Here is a 19,066-nt window from a genome sequence, read left to right as displayed (position 1 = left end):
ACTGTTAACACAGTTTTATGTATGCAGGACAAAAAATGTAGGGTAGATGGTGGTGGGGGGGGGGAAAATCACATGAAGCTGAAGTACAAAAAACTACTTTTGAAGCCATGCTACTTGGCATAAGGTAATGTTAGCCAAATATGAAAACCTACTCTTGTAAAAACTGTCATCAAAATATCTCAGAATAATTTTCAATTAAGCTAGAAAAGGGATATATACTTATTTCCATAGTCTAAATCAGACAGTTGCTAGTGCTTCATGTAAGACTGATGAGCTTCTGGTTATGCACGTTATATTTATATAATAATAAAATGGCTATAATTACACACATATCATATATCCAGCATACATATGCTAATGGAAAAATGAAATTACTCTGTGTTTCAAGTAAAAGCCACACTTCACTTTACACTGTCTTTCAAGGGAAGCCACATTTTTAGAATACCAATACTTGCAATTAGATACTACCAGGAAAGAGTTACTAAATATGTATGCTTGGGCACCTATTCACATAAGAAAAGCTTCCCAATTGCTGAACTTCTATAGCAACTTGAAGAAAAATGAAAAAGTTTTGGCTAGCCACTATCATACATTGAACTTGAATAATGAAAGCAACATCCTTACTCTAATGTGGAATTTAACTTGGACAAAATTCAGCTTCCATTTTATTCTCGGGCATTTTAGTAAACCATAACCAAGTTATGATCGGTTTTAATTAAGTTAATGGATTATGAAAATTAGCTACCTAAAATGACACAAATCCTTTTTATTAGGGCCTACATTTGGCTTCTAAAATCTGGTTTAGTTTGGCAGACACTTATACCTACCAAATGGCAAAAGCAAAAATAAAAACACAACGAGAAAACATTGCCACTGGAATGACATTAAATATCTTAAAAACTGCCTCCACTAATAAATATATCTTGCAGTAATTTCAGTGGTGTAATTTACCAAAATTTAAGGAAAAAATTGCATTCATATGATCATGAAATTCCCAAAGTAACTTTGTTGAGCATTTTTAAGTACTACTGCAAGGTACATGCCATCCTTCCTGCTGTATTTTCTGTGTGTTTCATAGTTATCAAATAGAGCACAGGCTCTAAGTCAGTCTTGTGCTCCAAGCTTTTGAAGACTAATACAACTTAAGTCAGAGCCTTAACCTGATTTTGAGTATCAAGCTGATGCATACTTGTTTATTCAAATTTTAAATAAGTTTTTTACATATAGAACAAACCAAAGTAGAGATAAATGAGTCATTAATAACAAAACTTAACATACACCATTTAAACAAACAAAAAAAAAACCCTCACCATTTTATATCTTGTTACAGTTTGCCTTCATAGCAGGCAGCCATCCTGCATCATTTGTGGGTGAGGAAATGGACTGAAATGATAAATGACAGGAGTAGTTTCTACGAGTTAAGTTCCTTGATTCTTCCCAGAACAGTGCCTTTTTTCAGTGAAGATGTCATTACATCAGAAGTTTCTACCTGAAGGTTCAGAACTTTTACTATCAATATGAAAAAAAACCAAAAAAAACAAAACAAAACCTATTATCAGCAAGCTTAAGCTCATGACTGCACTCTGTACTTCATGGAAAAGCTTCAAGATCTGCAGATCAACGAGGTGACATTCACAGTACATTACTTCAGCTCTGTTAACCACTTTGGCAAGGAGTCAGTCCTTACACAGTCAGCAAGGAGAATACTTCTTCCCCTTCCCTTCTAGGTCCACACTACATGCTTGATTAATGACCGACAAGTTTCTCCAGGAACATAAATCGACATATTTAGCAGGGAAGCCACGGGAAATTTTTGCCTATCAGTAGAAATTAAACATAGGATTTGTACAAAGATTAAGCTTACGAAAGATGGGACAGGTAATTTGCAGCAAGACAACACACCAGTAACTTCCCACCACAGGAGGTCTTCTGTAAAAGCTTTATTAACTCCAAAAGTCTCATCTTGGACAACAGGGAGTAAGTAGTCACAAATCTCAGTAACAGACAGCATTTCAAGACTGCAAGCAGATGTTTTTCCCTGTGTTAGCAGGATAAAAAGAGTACATTCTCCAACACCTGAATTTGTCTACTTCTGGTGTAGTCAAAGTTTTTCACCCAGAACAAGTCAAGATTAAGCTACTCAGTTACAGCTTTACTTCTCAAAACAATTTAAACAGACATTTAAATTATACAAGACAAAAGTTTAATTGCTCCTAATAATTTAAAAGCTTCAGAGCAAGCAGAAGGTAGATCAAGATGATCACTGATGGCATCCTATATTAGATTTATGATGCTGAAGCCCTTTTTTGTCTACAGGAAAAACAGACAAGGTTTTTATTTCCTTCTTACTGTGCACGATATTTGGCGAAGAATAGTTATGACTGTTACTCTGGCAAGCCTATTTTTCTGCTTGTGGAAGTAGATTAATTTATGACTGCCATTGCTCACTGAGGAATTTCTTTCTGAATAACTGTACAATATGGGATATCATTTCATTTCAGGTGAGGCTACCAAAACACAAAAGCTAGAGCTCCAGGAAAAAAAAAAAAAAGGAAAAACAAACAGACAAGCATAAAACCAACAAAAGAAAAGCCCAAATGGAAAATCCAAAACCTGGAAAAGGAAAAAAAAACACCACTTTTTTTTTTTATGAAATATCATTCAAGTCATGTCACACACAATTGCATGCACAATATCATTGTGCAGTTGCACAAAGTTCTGCCAAGCAATTCCATTTCATTTTCATGTCGTGCAGGCAATACTACTTTCATCCATGTTTTCCATTTGAAAATGGACTAGGTATAGTCAGTAGGCTTTCAAGAAAACCATCAGCCACTACTTTACACCTCCAACCCTCACATCATCTGAGAGAGCTGGCATCAAATCCTTCAAGATTACTGATGATTTCTCCTGCTGGCCAGCTGAAACCCAGCAGTACAACAAAACTGAGCTTTGTCCTAAACCAGTCCTCTCAGCCGAGGTCAACATACACTAGGTCTCCAAACCCAACCTTCACACTGTCCAAAGCAGAAGACTCCAGAGCACTGCTTGGTCTCAGCAAAAACATTTTGACTACATTAAATGAAGCACATGCACAACTAAGAGGGCTCCAGAGAAATTAGTGACTTGCTTGCCTTTAGTCCTATGAATGCAAACTGCAATGAATGCCCTGTGGTTCTACGGTCAACCATGGCTTAGCAAAGCCATTTGTCAAGCTATCAGAAAAAAAAAAAATTAAGGTCTTCACACTAAGCAACTCCAGCCCAGACAAGCAATGCAACAGAACAGGGCTGTGAATACCAAGTGGCTTCTGCCTCCCACATGACCAACAGTCCCTCTCAACCTCAACACATAAACCTTAGTGTAGCCATACTTTATACATCCTTGGAGAGGATTAATTTAATTTTGATTTCCTCTCTGTGTTTGCTTTGGAAGTTTGCAGCTTGAGCAATATATATACGACCAAAGTTTGGCAGCAAGAAGCCCGTAACTATGATGTATATCATCTCAGCCTGGCAAGCATATTCAGAAAAATAAGCTGGCAGTGAGGACAGCTTCATCTCACATTCAAAATTAGTGTAGGAATAAGGAAAGGCAAGACATTTCCAGGAGGTAAATTTAAGATGGATGGAGTCTGATATCATCCATGTGACTGAAGGAACACAGTTCTCAGCAAAATAAGCTTTGATCATGACAGAGGATGTGGCAGACATACAGATCTTTAAAGGCCTTTCCATCATCCAACAAGTTTCTAGCATGTTTGTTACTGGTACCTTCCAAAGCTTGCCAGAGCAGTGGTGAAACCAGGGCCATGCAAAGAGGTATTACTGCCTCAGGATAGCACACAGAAAACTAAGAGTTTTGCAGGTCCAGTTTGCATGTTTGAGCATAATGCTACATTGACAAAAACAGTATTTTCTATAACACTTTCCAATGAAAGGAATAGTCATGAACTCTGAACCGTATTATTTCCACCTTAAGTGTCAGTTAAATATTACAAATTTCAGTCTCAACTTTTATTCCAACAGCTGTCCATCACAAAAGTTAAAAGCTGCTATAAGATGCTATTCTAGATACATAATATTCTGTTCCAAGATATCATAAAATCATGCTTCTATGATAATACCTCCCAACCTATAACACATTCTGTGCACAATAGAAAACAGCTTCTACTGCATTCCAACTAAATACAAGGACTCTCTTTTTAGCTTATTCCTGCTGTTTCTATATAGCTGAAATGCATTTGCTCAGCTGAGTTCTCTGGTACCTCCCTGCAGTCTTAAGCTCCACTTTATGAGTGAAGAAGGCATTATTGCCTGGAGCAAAAGAATCCATCCATCCTGACACAGACCTTGTTTCAAGGATTTTCTAGCACACAAGGGTTCTTCATTGTGTACAAACTCAAAATTATCAAACATCACAACCCATTGCTGTTTCAACAGTCTTGTAGCATTTAGATTTCCATGCACCTAGAAATGATAGGGTTCCTTCTATTAGACTTCTCTCCGAGTCTGTCAAGATTACATTGTTGCTTCTAGCAGAAGCTTTCTGTAAAGAGACACAAGTGCTGGAATGCAATGGCCTACATTTTCCTTAATGTCTTGTTATCACTGCTTAGCAGTGTGCTATCCCTACAGATGAAACCTAAACCTACCTTTTTAATATTATACAATATACAAGCTTTATTTTCAACATTGGCTTTACTACCTTTGCTATCTTTTAACATCACTGCTCCCTTCTCCCAGTCTAAATTCAGAGCCTTTAGTTTGAGCAGTCCCTTCCCTCTCCAAAATTCAGTTTCATGTTTCTGTGATAAGGAACCAAAATAACTTGTACAGAAATTGCAAAAAGCATTAAAACATAATCCATTCAGTCACAAGCTCAATGCCAGAGCTAAGCATGACTGTTCCATTAAAACTAAAAGACTAGACACAGATGAATAGGAGTTATCAGGTTCAACTCCACAGTCAAAAGTTCATAAAAGAAAAGGAAAAAAAAAAAAAAAAAAAAGGAGAAGGGGAATACAACGTGTTTAAAATCAGTGTCACTTTCCTACACAGTATTTCACCCAGGCCCAAAATTCAGCATGCAATGTTCAGATACCAAGAGTAAGACCATGTATTTCAACACCTATATATAAGCTTTTTTTTTTTTTCTTTTAAGCCTTTGCCATCAAGTGATTCATGGTTTGAATACAGCTATCTGAAGACTACCATACTCTGGATGTGTAAGACAACATCATTTACAAGATGGTGCAACATAGTTAAACACCTGGTTTTCCCTGGCTGCCTTCTGTCAGCCTACAATTCTTTCCTCGAGGAAAAAAAGAAAATTATGATTTTTCAACTACTTCCAGATGTTAAATGGCAGTGGCTCTGACCAGGATACCTGAAGCTTCAAAAGCTCCAGCTAACTTGTACATCCACATTGAGCAGAATCAAATTAAGGCATCAAGTCACACTTCCAGAGTTCTGCACAGGATGCCCTGACAAACCAGGGGCAGAAGTGTCCTTAATTTGGATCAAATTAACACAGACATGATGTAAAAATGAGGACTTAAAGCCAGCATCTCAATAAAACAGCACAGGAGCCAAAACACTTCCAAGCCCAGTGGAAGACCTAATTCTGAGCTGAACACACCATTAACCAGACCACAAAGCTTTCCCACAAAACTGGGTCAGAACTGAAAAGAGCACATTTTTTCCGTTGATATTTGAACCACATTAGTATTAAAAATACTCAAAATCAGAACAAAATTGATGATACTTGTTTAATTTTCAAGAAACAACCAAGGCAACAAAACCTTTCCAACTTTTGAGTAAACATGCACACACCACAAACTACTGCAGTACAGTGTTAATGAGGTGAGGACTGACGATGTGTTCGTGGTTTAGCATCCTCCCATGCCAAATTTCTTGAAAATTCCAATACACAGATGGGAAGAGTTGAAACTCATCTAAATCTTGAATTTAGTTTCCTGGACACAAGTAAATGAAACAAACAGAAATAAATAACCCTCCAACACGTAAATAGCACCCTAGCACCAAAAATACACACATTTTTCTTGCAACAGAGAAATGTGTCAAGACATAAATGGAGACCAGTATCATTGACAGCCATGCATTTCATACCAAAGATGATCTTGTCCTCAGGTTAAAAGGAGCTGAAAAACATGTCTCAGATTTTTCATAGAGGCTTTGTGTAATGATTAATCACTAGCTCCAGTTTACCTCACTATTCCTGCATGACTCTTGTTTAGAACAGCTCAAGCTGTTTTTGATGGACAACTTCTTGATGGGACATATCCATAGGTCCAATGAAGCTCCAACATCAACTGAACTCCTTCAAAGCTTTGAGGAAATATGGCCTCTCTTAGGACTTGAAATTAGAGACACTTTTGAATTTAGCATAAAAGTATAATTCAATCCAAGACAATAAGCAACATTTTCAGAATGGTATGTCAACTATTTCTTAGAACCACACTCACAATCCCAAGATAAATATAATTAAATTTTACATAGAATTTATGATTAATCTTTTGGATTAAGAAAGTCTATCTGGTTACATAAGTAGCATCAGATTGCAAAGATCCACTGTGATTACATTTGCTGTTAACTAAACCATCTACTACAAAATGCTTGTTTCTCTGGCATGCACTGGCTAACCATTCAAGAAAAAAGTCACAATTTCCACAAAAGGGCCCAAAGGAAACACTTTGTCTTTTCTGAAGTGTCTGAGCCTGCTAACTTTATAAGCCTAATATATCATATTGAGCAACAGACAGTAGAATACAAAGGTTTGGACACTCATACTTTTAACCATTTTTTAAAATTATTTTGCAGATACTGTTTTTCAGTTTCTTTTATCTAGTTTTACTCTTTGCAGTTCCCAGCCACATCCCTTTTTTCTCCTATTAGGCAAATAGTTAAGTTTTTGTTTAATTAGGGTTTTATTATTCTTCCTTGAAAAACAGTACAGAATATCACATATTTAAATATAGTTGCTTCAATTTAGAATTAGAAAATGTTCAACAGTAAAAGTTTATGGCATATTGTCCTCCTACACTTATCTTATTTCCAAGATACATGAGAAAAGATCTTTCAGACAAGGATATATAAGGAGTTGATCTAATATCTCATGTTCTGATTTCTGTGAAATTTGTGGGTTTGAAATTTAAGCAATTACACTTCTGAGTTAAAGCACAAATGAAGTATAATAAGAAGTTACTCCAAGAGTCTGGGCGTTAACTTGATACCAATTTCAAGACGCTATCCCAGTCTTTGCTTTAGGGCTCTGTTCATATCAAAACTGGAATAACCAATAACAGAAATGAGGACATGAAATAAATGACATTGGTTCTGAGCCTTTTTTTTTCTCTTTGCCAGCTGTCTAACTCAAAATGGACATCAATAATCATGACAGTTTCTCACAACCAAATTGCATGTTTGCTTCAGGATCTTCAGTCTTCTCCTCAGGGACCATATTTTTAAAACAACTAGTATAATTTCAGTAACAAAAAAAAACATAGTAGGTGGGTTTAATTTGTGTGTGGTGTTGGTTTTTTTTGCCATATACAAGTACACATTCCCAAACAGAATTAAAAATATGTGAAAGTATTAACACATCAAGGTGAGAAGATACCAATTCTCCTTCATTCTACATAGCTGTTTAATATGATCGGTGAAACCTGAACTCAGTGACTGAATGGCAGTGCTGCTATTTTGAATTGGATGCATTTTCATTGGGAGTGACATTCTCAGCATAGTCTGGCAAACATTCACTTTTCACTAAATGCTACGGAATTAATTAGAAAGTGGCAGAAGTGATCTTTACGAAACATTGATGGATAGAAACAGATTTATCATTCATCTAATGCCATTTCAGAAGAATGAAAAATAAACATTCTTCAATAGCTTTTTCTTTTCCAAGAACAAATTTGTGAAGTAGTCTGCGAAATTAACAGCATCGACTGGCACCCGCTGATGTCAGCTTTTTCTACTGGAACACAACAAAGCATATTCAGAATATTGTGAATTTTAGCCAGGTCCGGACTAATCTCCCATTAAAACCAGGCACATCAGCTTCTTGATCAGCTTCACATGTTTTACACGGCAAAAGCTTTCAAAAGACAAACCCAATGCTGGATAGAAAATCCACAATATAACTGAATCTGAGGTACAAGGGCATTAAAAGAAATTTGAGAATGTTAAACCTACAGGAACAGCAAAGTGAAAGTACACTTACAGCTAAAAATAGATTGAGCTGTAATTTTGCCTCAGATTACAAGATCACTTGTTTTTAAAGTGGAAAAAAAAGCAACAGTAAGAGAGCGTTTTCAGAAAGCAGAGTTCAAGCTAATGGTTTATTCCAGCCCACAGTGAAGAAGGGTCAATAGTTTTCCAAGATGTAACTCACAAAATACAGTCCAATTATAATTTTATCATTTAGACTACATGTGTGCCTGTTCTATAAGGAAAACTACCACACAAGTCTTTCCTGGACCAAGGTAAATGACTACTTTGAACAGTGAACAGTTTCTGAACTTCTGGGTACCATACCAAGTTTTTATTGCTCAAATGGAAGCTCATACTCTACCTGACAAGGCTTATAAATTATTATTTCACAGGGTGGAGGTGGCAAATGTGGGTGTATCTAATAAACAAAGAAATAATCAATGTTTACATATGCCTACATGGACTTATAAATATTCATGTTAAGCAAGCATCACAGCTTGAAAAAAGAATTTGTTCCTACTGCCCACATCCTTGAGATTTCTTACTGTTTTTCTTTCAGAGATTCCCACACAGCATTATTTACCTACAATGAACAAGGCAAAAAACTTCCCACAAACAATGAATACCTCACAGTGCTATAAAATTCCACTCTCTTTGATATACAGGATGGAAATGGGAAAACTATACAAGGTGTTTGGGAAAACTAAAAGTACTATAGATTAGATTAGGCACTGGTAAACCCCAAAACATAGTTATGATAACTGTGATAAAATTTACAATGGAGATTTATGATGTATCCAAGTCACTGCAAGCAGCATGCCAGATTACAGTCACCCAGTAAAGCCATCAAGCTTCTTCCCACCCACACATTCACATGTCCAAGGCAGCACAAACATGCCACAAGTGGGTGACATGCCTATGAAAAGTCTCCATACTTCATTTTGTGGGAGGGTAACTCAAACTAGATGATCTAAATTGACTACAGGATCCTGCAAACAAACATTTATAATGCATGTCTAAAGAGACCCTGCCTGCCTTCTGGCAAATCTGTGTATACCCAAGAGGACAGAGTAAGTAAAAACCTCCTAGCCCAGTAAAGACGCCAGGCTGCTATGGGCACTTGTTTTCTCTATCAAAAAAAAAAAAAAATCTTTTATTTGAACTGTTAATACCACAATTTTACTTTGAGGTTCAAGAGTTACAAACTCCCAAATTCATCATCACAGCTCAAGATGAAAACTATCCCTAAATGGGAAAGAAGCATCACAATGGTCAGTTAGTGATCAGGCACACCACCACTCCACAAGTTCTACATTCAGGTATGGCTGATTAAGGGTAGAGGAACACAAAAATGTTAAATCATCATATTATATGCATGTTCACAACTTCTCCCTATACTTCCAGTCTAGTCTGATGTAACTGCCTAAACCAAAGATGATCCAACTGTCAGAATTAGCAGAAACATGGAAATTATCATTGTCTACTCTTGAACTGCGATTTTCTTCAGCTGATCCCAGTATATACAACTCAAGGGAAATCTGGGAGTGCTGGCAGAATTGAGAAGATGCCAACCTTGAGAAAGACACAGTAGCAGGAACTATGGTACAAGAGCCAGAAGAGAAATACAGAATGGCTCAGCAACTCCAAGCCAATATTTCTCAAGCATGTTGCTAGTTTTGGCACTATTGGTGGTATCAGTCTTAAAAATTACACAGTCATTTGACAAACTGACATAAAAAGATAAGATATAGGAACATAAGGCAGGATATTTTGTGCAATAAATTTAAACTACAGCATCTTAACAGGGATTGTGAAGTTATAGTAAAAAAAATTGCTGTTCCAATTTTATTTCATTATTTCAATCAAGAACTAGAACTAATCTGAAGGAAGTTGCTCATCGCAGTTCATAAATTTTGAAAAATTGATAAACCTGACATATTTAAATATGCATTATCAGGTTGTATATATTCTTCAAGAAGTCTTAGGAGACAGTCTATCATTCAAGAAGTATGGGGTTTTTAATAACAAACGCTGGGTATTCTTCATATCCTTTGAGATGACTTCATTTTTCAGAGAAGGAAGCTACTTCAGACAGATATCATAGGCAATAACAGGATGAACAGTTAAGTGTCAGAACCTCCCTGTGATAATAGTATTTAAGTAGTTTGGTACAGTATTTTACCTAAAGAATTACATTTGGGATCTTGGATTCCTTAAAATCAGTTTTACAGGTAATTGAATAAACTGCAATCACTCCTACCAAGCATCAGACCACACTTGGAAAAGCTAATGCCAGGTTTTTAAATTGGGATCACTTCTCTTTAACTGTACTGTAAGTGTATTTGCTCTGGTGGGTGTCACATTTCAGGCAGCAGATCAAATAAGACTGCAGTTTCATGTACCTTTCCAATTTGTTCTTGGTATTGTTTGGGCAAGTTTTAAACATTTGGCTATAGCATTTCAGTACAAATTAGCCAGAATAACGTAAGGTTTCAATTTGCAGGTTTAACTTTGCCAATGTCTCAGCTACTTTTGCCTTGTATTTAAACTCGAATTTAAATGCTGATTGTAATAGTATTGTTGTAATTAGCAGAACAGTTCTGCAGGAATACTGCCTATTAGATAGCAAAAGCATATCAAGATGTGGTTAAGTACAAAAAACCAGTGCTTAAGAGCAAGCTTTATACTATTTTGTACCTTCACACACTGCTTGAGGTGATTATATTTGTGTATGCATTCAGATATTCAGATGTTGGTTAAAGGAATTTAAATAGTGAGCTCTGTTTATTCAGCCAAACTGTTTATAGTTTTGGATTTATTAGCTGTCATGCCTCTCAGCCCACTCTTACTCCTCCTCAATCTTTTTGGCTTGAAATGATTCTGTTTTGGCACATTCTGCAAAGCAACATTTCACTTTTCTAGAAAACTCCCCAGCTAGAGAAGTAACACAAAACCCCAGGAAACTTACCTAGTCTCCAGTTTCACTACCAACTCAAAACAGCCACAGTTCACTCAAAGCCAACTGAATCTCTGCCCAGTTCCAAGCAAGCGGGGGCAAATTCAGGCATTGATATCAACTTCTGACACACTGTGGTGTACAGAAAGCCTGCTTTGACAGAAGTTCAATAGTAGAACCAAGAGCCCAAATACCCAATAAGAGACTGCAAAGACACGAGGACAGATAAAAAGAAGAAAAGAACTGTCATCAAAAGAACAGGAATTATGTATATATTCACATTTATCTGGAAAGAACACTTAAAGGTTTTAATTTCTGATACTGGGTTAATAAACTTCCAGTGTTGAAGAGATAATGAAAAGAAAAATGGTAAAGAACTGAAGTGGGAAATAATTTCTTAACAGGTATCGGATGAAAAAAGGGACCTAAAGAACTCTTTCTCTCAAAGGGATCATCATGAAAATCTGGGTAAAAAACTGCATCTCTCTTCAACAATAGTCTTTTGCCACAACACCTAGCTCAGTGTCTCAAAAAGGCTACACAAACAACTCAAAGGCTTCAATGGAAGTCTAATATACCTAACATAGGTATATCATAAATAGGTATGCCTATTTATGTCGACCTTAACACACAGAAAGGAAGTCTATTTGCAAACTGGTTTTCTGAGATTTTTATCTTCCCTTAAAAAAATATCAGATTGCACTCACCTAAATCTCAGTTTGAGCTGATTCTCTATCAGGAACCATTTAAAATACAAAAAGCATTCAGTAGCAATGAACCTGTTCCACCTTCCCAAATTTTTTGATACTGTCCATCACAGTCCACAATGCAAGAACTTCTCCTCTTAAATCCATTGAAGAGATTAATAATTACTCAGAGATCCAAAAGATACCACATTTTGAAAGAATGTGGTTATGAAGCCAAAAGAAATTAAACTAATTACAGCCTCCCAGAAAGTATCCTATAACAAGTACTTTGTTCTCTCACTTGAAAGGTGAAATGAGAGGAACACAACCCAAATAAATTTGTGTTCAAGAAATGTCACTTAATATATTTGCATGTAGAGCAGTGATAAATGTTTTCTGATATTAAGGTCACTTTTTCTGTAAAAAGAAAGTTTTAAATAGAAAAGCTTATTTCATTATTTCAGGTCCCACAAAGAAACGGCCTCAAACACAGCCTGATCAACCAAACCATCACCTTGCACAGGGTACGGCAGAACTTTTACATGAGTAATCAAAGCATTAAATGTTTGCAAATTGCTACATTTTCATACAGTTGGCCCTCCAAGATGGTTTAATGGAGGGAATGACTTCTAATGAATGCATTTGTTCCCACCAGACTGTAGGCCCTGCTGCTCTGAGAGTCATTGAATCATTTAGGTTAAAAAAGACCCTTGAGATCATTAAGACCAACTGTAAACCCAGCACTGTCAAGTCCAGCAGAAGCACTACAAAACCCAAATAAAACAGGAAGGAGGATACAGCTATGAAAAGGAAGGCTCTTGTACACACCTAAACTGCAGAAGAACTACCTCTTGTGTTGAGATGCATACAAACAGCTATTGCCAAAACAAATTCATTTGATCTCCAAACTAAATATACATTGCAGTGCACTCTAGAACTGTCAGAGTACTGCTAAAGAAGAAACAAAGTAAAATATTTAGTCTTTGAAGGTCCTTAGAAGTCAACTAAAAGCTGATAAAATTTGAACTTCTTCAAAATACAGCAGTTTGCTTCATCGTGTTTTTGCAAAACTCAGAATACTAAGATTTAATGGGATATATTCAGAGGTACTTCAGCACTGAGCCCTTCTGCTAAAATAGTGTTCTACTTCAGGCCTAATTCTTCAATTCAATTTTACAGAATCTGAGAAATAAATTAGAACTTTTACATTGAGCTCATACATAAGCTCTCAATTTAAAGCTGCCTCTGGATTACATCTTAATGGTGTTATACATGAAATGCAAACAATATTGATTTTTTTATTTGGAAAACAGTCAGTCAAGTTAATACAAAGCATGCAGCTTGGACATAACATTCCACGCTTTGCAGGTAAGTTAGAAGAAAACTCTCCGATCAAGGTAAGCTCATACAAAAACAGTCATTCAGTCTAATCTTCTAAATCAAGTTTCAGACAATAGTATTCCAGCTGAGACTATGTCTAGCAAATTGCATTTAAATGGCCCACAAAAATCCATTTAGTCTTTCACTTGCCAAAGAGCAATGGGGGGTAGTAAAAACTCATGCGTTCTCACATTTCCAACTATAATTGATGGATAGGGTAAAGAATTGCAGGCAATGTCTGAGACTGGAAAGGAGGTAAAAGGCAGTGTATATTCAAAGCTAAAGAAAACTGTATCCTCAGGAGACAGCGTGGAGGCAGCAGAGTTCATGCACACCCACAGGCTACCAGGTTTCCTTCAGGGAAAGCTGTAGCCAAACAAACAGGTCTCTCCAGCCCATGATTTGCACAGAGGACCAGACATCTGGGTTTTGCCACCTTCCCTTCACTGAAGTACACAAAGTGAGAGCCAGTGGACTCCAGTTTCAGCACCTCTGCATTCCTCTCAAGAGCAACACTGGTATGTCAAAGCCTGACTCCAGGAAGCTGCACAGTCTGCCAGGTACTGTCTGCTTTCCTCTATGCAATAAAAACAGTTGTGGTTACCTCTCTGATGCATCACTGAGTGAAGCTTGTTTAGCTAAAGATACCAGCACACATTGTCCTTGTCTGGGGAAGGTGTGCCCTTCACCCAGACACACTCAATAGCATGGCCAACATTTTGTCTCTTTGAAACATAAAATACTCCACAACTCTACAGATGCTCTAAATCCACAATGTGAGGGAGGGTACCGTTATTTTGGTCCTAACTGCACCACCCATGCCCATCAAGAGTTAAATGATGTTGCCTTAATAGGATATCTAGGACTGGAACAACAAAAGTCATTTCAAGCATCTTGTTATCTATTTCTAGTACCCATTCTGTAGAGAAACATCACATCTGTGAAACTTGACTGATAATGTGGTTGCATTCATCAGGATGAAGAGTGTGGTTTGATTGCTTAAACTGATGACAAGATAACACCTGCTGTCAGATACTTCCTAAGGTGATCTGCTCTTCCAGGCAACAGTCCTGCCTGACATCTTTTTACAGTTCTCAGGAATATGTAGCTGCCTAAGTAGTACTTTACATGACTGCTTCTCAGCTGTAGAGTACCAGAGATAAGATGGATCATTCCCACAAATTTCCTTTCTAGTTGTTTCAAGGCATTCATTCCATTGATTCAGCTTCCACAAGTGTTGTGTCACCTGTTTTACAGAAACAGAAGACAAGCTGTGCAGAACTGGAAAGAATTAGGTCTGTTTAAAAAGCTGGAAAGCAGAAGCGGTGAAAGGCCTTCAGCCCCAAACAAATGCTATACTCTTCACAGAGCTGGGCACTCAGGAATGCAGCTGGCAATAGAAATTCAGAGGGTGCAAAGAAGCTGTTGGCCACTTGCTCAATCAGGATAATTTCCCATGGCAATGAAGGTGAAGAAGAGTTTACCTGCAATGTTTCCTAGTCCTTCCCATGCCAAACCTAGCTGCATAGAGCTGGCCACACAACACATGGCTCCTTCATAGAACAACACACAGTATTGTGAATTTACAATACAGGCAGAATTGGAGCATTCTGTCCCTGCAGTAAATAGCTTCCAGTGAAAATAAAGATATATGTACCACTCCCTGTGCTGGGCAGATAATATAGTACCATGGCAAGCAAATACTACAGTGGACTAGGCGAATTTAACTAACAGTGTAAAAAAATGTTACGCAATCACCCCAAAACACGTAAGTGCCACTGCTTGTAGAGCATCTAACACAATCAGACTCCTGTTCTTAGCTGTCCCCTAGGCATTACTCTATAGCTGAACAGTAAAAACAAAAAATCAGCATACTGTAAGAACAGAACTCAAGTCAGCTTGTGGAAGGTATGAGTCTTTATTACCAGGTGAATCTTCCTTCTGTATAAGTCTACTGTTCATGGGGAAAAGAGGCAGCATTAGTAAAAAAATCCAAGCACTGAAGTTGATAAATGTGCCTTCCGCTAACACACCAGTTTCAACAGTGCCTGTTTTGCCCCAGCTACTTCCATATCTCGTCTCACTTGCCTTCACAGAATTCTTATGGTCCCTGGCTATGACATTCAAAATATCTGCCAGATTATGCAGCAATTCACATTAAGGTAATTTCTATTAAACTGACCCACATTAGTAATTCTTCAGGAGAAAGAAATGGTAAGAAAGCAGTAATAGTAATAGTACAGGCTGAGGAAGATGCTGCTTCTGATTCTGTTGTCAAAGTAAGTATTTGTCAAGTCACACTATTCCAGGGCACAGAAAAATTAGGGTAACAACTGAAATTGCTTCCAAGTATAGAATACACAATTACACTGCGCTGAACTCTGATTTTGCATGTGAACTCATAAAAACGTAACTTTACTACAGTTACTGCTGGCCTGCATTTAAGCCTCCCTTGCTAATGAATTAATCAGCTGCAAACTAGTGGCAAAGATTTCAAGGTCAACATTCATATTCACTGGCTCAATAATGGACTGAATTAAGAACAGAAATCACAGAGATTAGTACAGGATTATTTTGCATTATCATATTTGAATCCAAGGAAAAAAAACTGCTTTACAGACTGAAGTAGAAAAGAAATTCAAATCAATTATTAAGTACTGACTTCAGAGTTTCCACTCTTCTTTTGTGGTTTCTTTTCTTTTTCATTCCTGGCTGTCATAAAGAGAATTTATTTCCTAATTTTTTTTTGTGTCCTGGTAATTCACCTCTTTCAGGTACCTCAGAACTTTTGACTCTAAGGTTTAGAGAAACATGAAGTCTACTATTCAACTTATTAATAACCATTTTTTTTGTTGTTGTTAAATTTATTGGGTGGACTAAAAAGCACAGATTCTAAACTAGTATTTCTTATGATTCATAGGTGCCAGATATTCATTCTTGGTATGGGATTATGCATGCCAAACAACAGAACTCTTGTGATTTATGTGGTCATTAATTACTTACATGAACTGCTTTTACTGAACAGATTCTACAGTCATAGTCAGACTTGCCACACTAGAACTATTCAAAAGTCTGACTTCCTTTAACCATAAGAAATAAAACTAGACTGAAAGCAATCAGAGCTTGTAACTTAATTTGTAGTGACAGAAGTGTAAGAAATCAGAATTATAATTTAATTACTACCGAGTAAAACCAAATAATTACAACAGTTACATAGAAACACTAGTTAAGGCATATAAATGCAGAATTTTTACAAATCCTTATGGCTTACATCATTAAACTATATATAGTTATTTCCTCTCAGCCTTAAAAGACACAATTATAAAAACTAGGGCAAATAGACTTCTATTTAACAGAGCACACCTCCTCACATGTAAGAAGTCAGAAAGGAAGAATCAGCATTTCTCTGTTCATAGACCAGTTAGTACAACATTGTACAGATACTGACAGATACAAAATCTCCTTCCCCTGGACATCAAAACTCTAGCCCTTGGTGGTGACATATTCCAGTAACTGAGGTGAGGTGTATTGACCTAATTAAATCTGTCAGGTCAGCATGTCCACAGCTACACTTTTGAAAAACTTGTCTCAAACAACTCACATTTTCATGGTGTTCACAGTATGAAAACAATTTTGATATTTGACCTAAATTGTATGTCAAAAAGCTTCCATCAAGCATACCCTTCAAATATAATTGCAAAATAATACCACATAAAACCTTAAATGTAAAAGCCTTTGCTGAAAAAGCGGCATATAAAATGACTCCTCACTCTCTACATATGGGTTCTGCAGACGTACCTTAAATCCTTTGTCACAAATTCAAGTCAGAAACTACCACAGGTAGAAGTGAAAACTGTTTAAAGGAAGAACTGCTTTTGGATTTCTAGCAGACCAATGCTACTCTACACAGAAGGAATGAGGAGGAGAGTTTCTTCTTCTGAAAACTGCTAGGATTCTGCTGGGGGGCCTGACCTGGGTAATGAGCACCAGCTGCTTACCTTCACTGGTAGCTGCATTCTTCTGGGCTTTGGTGGGTGTGTGATCCGTACTTGAACTCACGTCGGATGAGATGCTTGAGCTGCCCTTGCCTGCAGAAGGAGAAAGAGGTGGAAAGGGAGGGAGGGAGGGAGGGAGAGAGAGAACAAACATGAGTATCAACTCTGAAATAGAAAGACCTTCAATATCTGAACCTGGAACAATTCCAGGAAGCTTTAAACTAGGTTTAAAGCAGCTGATGTTCATTTTGTACACACCAGAATAGGAATTCACTGCACTGTAACTTCTAGCACATGCATCTTCACATGTATTAAGGCTGCAAATAGTCTCCTATGCCACAGGGCCTCTCACTACATACTTACAAAGCTCTGTTGAAAATTAAATGTTTGTGATCAACAATATTAGGGGAACTTAAATGCTCAGTTTACTAATTCAAATACCTCTAACAGATCAAGAAAAAGGGTTACATGCAAAATATGTTAAAGAGTTTAGATTTCTGTTTTATGTGTTCACATCATGTATTCAAGTCATTTGGTCATGTGAAAATGAAAGCAAGGTATGTGTTTTCTCCTTCACCATACTCACTCCATGATGTAATACACCATTTCAAAATTAACTTCTCACTAATGGTGGGGGGGGTTTAACTGTAAATCATAACCTATGGATGTTTCTTCTCTTGTTTCTCTCTTAAAAGCTTTTCTTGAATTTCCTACATCACTGTCTTCAGACATATATGCAGAAGGTCAAATTCTAGATACAAGTTACAAACAAAAGAAATCCAAATACATATTAAAAATTAACCTATATAGATACTACAGAAGAACAGAGTTGGCTAAACCAAAGCTGTCTTTTTGTTTTCCTGTGAGGATCTAAGGAGTCACTTCTGCTTCCCTTCACTCATTCTACTCAATCTCAGTAATTACTAACAGGGAATACTGCTCTACTCTGCAGCAGGAACCAGACCAACCACACAATGGGCAATAAGTGGGATAATTCTAGAGAGAGGAAATGCAGTGAATACTGTTACATTTAAAAAAGTTACCTATCCCCACAACACTGCATCACTGAAGCCTTTAAGACCTTTTTTTTTTTTTTTGACCAAAATTAATCTGTATGCAGAAAGCTAGCTGACACCAAGTTTCTGTCACTTGAGTAAACCCACAGTCACAGGAATGTTAGCAAGAGATTTTTCTGATCTGCTATTTCAATCAAGCATTCCTTGGGGTTCTGGGTTACAGTATGCCTGGTTTTCATAACATTTAGATGTAAGGGAGAGGTTTGCTTTTTAAAGGTGCCACAACAGAACAAGGATTTAAGTTTTAATGGAAAACAACTGGAAAATGTGCAAATCTAGGTTGTTTCACAACCAAGGTACTGCCACTTAATCCGTCAGTCAGCCCTAGAGAATCATCCTTCACAGAAAGTTGCTTAAATTAACATGCTTAGATTTGAGAAAGGACTTTGAATCAAACTGGAGTGAAAGGATATTAAAATGACCAAAAGAACATTAAAAAATAAATGGCTAAAGCTAGTAGTCGGGCAGGGTGAAGAGAAAGAAAAAAGTGTATTTCCAGTGATTCACTAACTGCATTTTACATTCCTTTAAGAAGTTAGGCAAAACCAAGAAGCAGCACTTCCAGAATATCTTCAATTCCTCTCAAGCAGTGACATGAGTTGGAGTAATAGAAGACTGTGGTCTTTATAGAAATTACTTCCCCAAAATAACTCCACGGCTAAGGCAATGAGGTTTGTAGTAGAAGAAAGGCAGAAGATAAAGGGAAGGGTAGATGTTAGATGCTCTTTCCCAGGAAGAG

The 19,066-nt window shown here is 37.0% G+C and overlaps 1 protein-coding gene across 1 annotated transcript in view; it reads right to left on the bottom strand.

The window, feature by feature from the left end:
• The window catches only part of FBXL7 (F-box and leucine rich repeat protein 7), a 173,556-nt gene that overhangs the window by 116,494 nt on the left and 37,996 nt on the right, over nucleotides 1-19,066 (bottom strand). Inside the window, exon 2 of the mRNA XM_068197018.1 lies at nucleotides 17,255-17,344. Within this exon, the coding sequence (XP_068053119.1) occupies nucleotides 17,255-17,344 (90 nt within the window). The remainder of the gene's footprint in view (nucleotides 1-17,254; nucleotides 17,345-19,066) is intronic.

This window comes from Anomalospiza imberbis, chromosome 1 (assembly GCF_031753505.1).
Source record: "Anomalospiza imberbis isolate Cuckoo-Finch-1a 21T00152 chromosome 1, ASM3175350v1, whole genome shotgun sequence".
Taxonomy (NCBI): domain Eukaryota; kingdom Metazoa; phylum Chordata; class Aves; order Passeriformes; family Viduidae; genus Anomalospiza; species Anomalospiza imberbis.
The sequence above is the reverse complement of the archived record's forward strand: the minus strand, read 5'-3'. Positions and strand labels throughout refer to the sequence as shown.